Source organism: Brachionichthys hirsutus, unplaced genomic scaffold, assembly GCF_040956055.1.
Source record: "Brachionichthys hirsutus isolate HB-005 unplaced genomic scaffold, CSIRO-AGI_Bhir_v1 contig_493, whole genome shotgun sequence".
Classification (NCBI taxonomy): domain Eukaryota; kingdom Metazoa; phylum Chordata; class Actinopteri; order Lophiiformes; family Brachionichthyidae; genus Brachionichthys; species Brachionichthys hirsutus.
This window is the reverse complement of record NW_027180358.1, coordinates 331,986-336,575: the sequence shown is the minus strand read 5'-3', so window position 1 is coordinate 336,575 and position 4,590 is coordinate 331,986. Positions and strand designations below refer to the sequence as shown.

General features: G+C 42.8%; 1 protein-coding gene across 1 annotated transcript; it reads left to right on the top strand.

Moving 5' to 3' along the window:
- Positions 1-532: 532 nt before the first annotated feature.
- On the top strand, positions 533-3,580 carry LOC137914000 (trafficking protein particle complex subunit 3). The gene is made up of 5 exons (XM_068757619.1): positions 533-658; positions 999-1,096; positions 2,082-2,181; positions 2,811-2,993; positions 3,091-3,580. The coding sequence occupies exons 1-5, from the start codon at positions 617-619 to the stop codon at positions 3,208-3,210; spliced, it is 543 nt and encodes a 180-aa protein (XP_068613720.1). The 5' UTR covers positions 533-616; the 3' UTR covers positions 3,211-3,580.
- The last annotated feature ends 1,010 nt before the right edge of the window (positions 3,581-4,590 follow it).

The following is a 4,590-nucleotide window of genomic DNA, read 5'->3' as shown; positions in this document are numbered from 1 at the left end:
TCGCTAAATGTACAAGTGAAAACACGTTGCGCCAGTATTTTGACGCTATATTATTATTATTATTATTTGACGCTTTATTATAAACGTCATGTTTAAGACCTTGGCAGGACGTTTAGTTTATTTTACACTAAAGGGTTCAGTTATACTGCCACCGGGAGGACGATCTTATTTAAAACAGTTCAAGGTGGAAGTTTGGCTGTAATAAGCTGTTCCTCTCCGAAGCAGCAGGGGGCAATAAATAACGTGCCAAGGGGAAAATAGGCGAGAGGACAACGATGTTCAAACAGGAAGTTAAATTGATTTCTCTTCAAAATAAAATAAATACTTCGTTCCTCTTGTAAAACAAATCTCAATATGAAGGCATATTATAACAAAATATGTTGTTTTCATTTATTGAATTAATTTAAATCTAATTGTTTTATCATATGCCTATTTATTTGTGTTATTTTGAATTTCCCCCCAAATACCCCCCTTTAGTATGAAGCATGACAGGAAGTTCATAATAATAACAAAGCCACTTTATCGGATTGGTGATTACGGAAATAACATCTCAGCGTCAAACTAGCAAAGGATTTGTATTGAATCACCACCTTTGCACCTCTGTAAACTGTCCACAATGTCCAGGCAGTCCAACCGAACAACAGACAGCAAGAAGATGGTAAGGTCGCTGCCGCAGGATGGACGTCTGACAGGCTGCTCCAGCATAGCTAGCATCATGCTAACTCCAGACAAATAGCTGCATTTTACGTGTACGAGCCAATCTGCTTGCCAGCCGTGTATCTTTGTGACGTAGACGTGCACAGATAAACAGAGGACTCTTCAACCAGAGCAACTAATATCGGATAAATTGTTAAATATGACTGGATTTGACAGGAAGTGCACACACAAGCTAAACACAGCATACACATAGTATTCGGTTATGTTTTAGTTTGTCACACTGTCAGTTTGAGGAGGATTTTATTTTCTGCACAATGAGACTGCTGTTTTCTGTGTTGTAGAGCTCTGAGCTGTTCACGCTGACATATGGAGCTCTGGTCACTCAGCTTTGTAAAGACTATGAGAATGACGAAGAGGTCAACAAACAGCTGGACAAGATGTAAGTATCCCTGTGGACAGTCAGGGGACCATATCAACACATAACTCTGTGTGCAAGAAAAAAAAAAGTTTACAACTTCCTGGCATGAAAGGAAGAGAAACGTACTTATTCATCAGTGCTTTATACACACAGAACATTGTATTTAATTCAAAGGTTTTGTTGCACAGATAATTTGTGTCACAAGAAAAGGAAAAATAGTGGAATCTGTACATTATGTAACATTTTCTATTTTCAGACCCTCAGTGGACATCAAATAATATAATTATCATATCACAATGACATTATTTTACATAGGTTATATATATATATATATATAAAGCTGCTTTGTGCGCATGGTGGCATATGTTGTGCAATCACATACTGAGTGCAGAAACCAAGTTTCTTTTGCTTTAAAATGTCTTTTTGCTTTAACCAATAGAAGGGACTCGCCGGCCCCTTGGACCACTCTGACGCTTTCTATACAGTCAGACGCAAACAGAGAGCTGATTTAATCAGGCTCGACTTCCCTCACTTCTCTGCTCTCGTCATTTTTCGAAAGAAAAACAAAAAACCCGGGGCCTTTGAACGAGACAGAATTGACACGAGCTTTTATGAGCGGAAGTATCTGGATGGCGTTCTCCGACTAAATAAGATTAAAGCAAACTGATGGGTTTTATGACTCAACAATTCAAAACATCCTTCAACACTGACAGGAGTTTGGATTTGATGTATTCTGCTTTTCTGGTAGTCAAGCAACCGTCATCTGTCTTCAAGCTTACACACGGTGAGGCTTGTCTTGTGACCTTAGAAGGCAATGAGTCTACACTGGCCACTCTGGTAGCCGCTGGCTGACCGGTAACCGTTAGAGGATGACCGCGTTAAGATCGGGACGCATCAGCAGTGAGAATAAGTCGCCTTGACTTTTGAATCAGAGTGAGTTATGATCTTTCGCTGAAGCGTTATGACCCTCCAACATACTTTTCCTCTTTCCTTCTGCGTTTTCTAGGGGCTATAACATTGGCGTGCGTCTTATCGAGGACTTCCTGTCACGCTCCAACATCGGCAGGTGTCAGGATTTCCGAGAAACCGCTGACGTCATTGCTAAGGTAACTGGAAGGTTCCAGGCCAATCAGAGTGTCACCGTGGCGACTGGTATGAAAGGATGTCTTCTTGGCCTTTGGATTTCGAACATGTCCTTGTGATGTTTACACAAAAGTCCTTCATCGCTTGTGACAAATGCTTGGCAGACCATGAATGCTGCTGCCGGGTCTCGCTTCAGCACGTCGTCTGTCTTCAAAGGACGTTATGGGAGCGGAGAAACGTTCCACAAATGTAATCCCACACCAGCTCAGGGAAACCATTTGCCGGTCATGAAGAGGAGGGTCGTGGCTGTAAGAGGAGGAGCGCCATGGGACAGCGGTCTGGAGGAGGATGTCAAGCCGACTCCTGAAAACAAGTCATCATTCATTAAATGTAGACGGAGGACATTTACTCCATCTGGAGCTTGCTCTTCAGTTTTGATGACATCATTGCTTCATTTCTTAGCGGCTGTCTTTAGATAAAGCCGCGCTGCGCAGTCGTAGCATTTTCTAATGTCGACAAAATGTAATAAGTGCTGCTGAAGCGCTTCGTAGCGTGGCGGCGCTTTCATTAGCATGAAGAATTGCCGGCACTTCTCTGGGACAAGATTATGCATATGAATCCTACTCTCTCTTTTTCTGTTTTTTTGGCTTAGGTGGCATTTAAGATGTACCTGGGGATCACCCCCAGCGTGACCAACTGGAGCCCCGCAGGCGATGAATTCTCCCTCATCCTCGAGAACAACCCACTAGTTGACTTTGTGGAGCTTCCGGATAAGCACGGCATGCTGATCTACTCCAACCTGCTGTGTGGCGTCCTCAGAGGAGCCCTGGAGATGGTGAGGTTGATACTGCTGCCTGAGGAGCGCGTTTCAGATAAATGGCTGCTCTGCTTCAGGGAAATCATTCATTTATATGATGATGCGGCTGTTTTAGGTCCAGATGGCGGTGGATGTGAGATTTGCTCAGGACACTCTGAGAGGGGACAGCGTGACCGAGGTCCGCATGAAGTTCATCAAGAGGATCGAAGAAAACCTCCCAGCGGGAGACGAGTGATGGAACCGGAGGAACGCGTTCACAGACGGACCGAAAAAGACGAATGGACTCAAAGCCTCTCGGTAGTCAGAGGACGCTTTCTTCCCTCGGCTGTTTCTTTTTCTATGTGTTGTTCAGAAGAATGCTTGGAGACCGGACTGTTGAGATTCCCAGAAAAAAAAGAAGCGCGGTTTAAAGCATCCCTTCTGCTTTTAACATCTCAAGGATGCGGAAAAAAACCCATCCTCGGTTACTGATCTGGGTTTGAGTTTGAAGTAGAAGTCGTATCTAAATGTCAGCCATTGTTGTCCTTTATGTAAAGTCACTTTGATGAACTGTCATGAAAGAAAGATATCTTCGTCTATTAACTGTTGAGACGTTTTCGTTTGAAGGCAGGAAAACATTTGATTGTGAGGTTTTATTTTCCTCTTCATTATTGTTTTTTTTATAGAAATCACACTTTATTGCTGCCAATTATATGGTATGATATTTATGTTGTTCGAAATGTCCAATAAAAGTGGCATATTTAAGAGCTTTCTAATGTTTTTACCGAGAGTGGAGACTCCTGCCTCTGCATGCAGAACAACTTGAACTCGTCCCCACACCCACACTGTGTCCCCTTCAGTCCTGCTTCAGCACACTGTGGAATCGTTATTCCTGTTGCCTTGCAAAGGGAACCGGTAACAAGCCTCTCTCATGTTTGCGCAGGAAGCGATCTGTGTGCTTTGGCTTGTTTGCGTACGTGTGGAGAAGGACAGGCTGTCTCGCTAAACAGAGCTAGCTGCTGCTGTCACGCTTCTGAATGGCTTCAAATCAACCACAAGTAACAAGCACAACTCATCAATAACTGTAATAACATAATAACACACACACACCTGCTCCGGATGCCACGGGACTGTTGGCTATGTTTTTATCGTGTAGCAGATGCGATACACAAACCGTAGTTTGTTGAAGGAAGTTGAAGTTAGTTAAATCAAATTTATTCCAGACTCGGGGTCATAAGAAAATCACACAATGCACATGATCAAAAACACGTCACCGATGTGATGCTTGTTTATTATATGCTCTTATTTTTTAATAGTCTCAGTAATGCATTTAACATATATTTATAACGTATTTAGTCTTGATGGTTTGACATAAAACCGCAGTGAAACGCCACAAGGTGAGGCAGACAGTACCGCTTCCTCAAGACAGAGGCGCGCGCGAGCCTGTGCTTATTTGAATAGGTGAGCTATAAAGAAGAAGAAGAAAGAGTTCAAAACGAGGAAGTCTTAAGTTCTGGAAGGTGCAGCTGCTAAATCAAAGCTGGACTTTCAGTCGAAACAAGAAATCATAAATAATGGATTTTTGTCCAGAAGGATGGGTGTACGGACTTAATTTACAAGTAAAGGTAAGCCCATA

Excerpts from the sequence above, each read along its gene's own strand:
- LOC137914000 (XM_068757619.1), top strand. The coding sequence starts at position 617 with ATGTCCAGGCAGTCCAACCGAACAACAGACAGCAAGAAGATG. Across the intron at positions 659-998 it reads CAACAGACAGCAAGAAGATG|AGCTCTGAGCTGTTCACGCT; the intron begins GTAAGGTCGCTG and ends TCTGTGTTGTAG. Across the intron at positions 1,097-2,081 it reads AACAAACAGCTGGACAAGAT|GGGCTATAACATTGGCGTGC; the intron begins GTAAGTATCCCT and ends TGCGTTTTCTAG.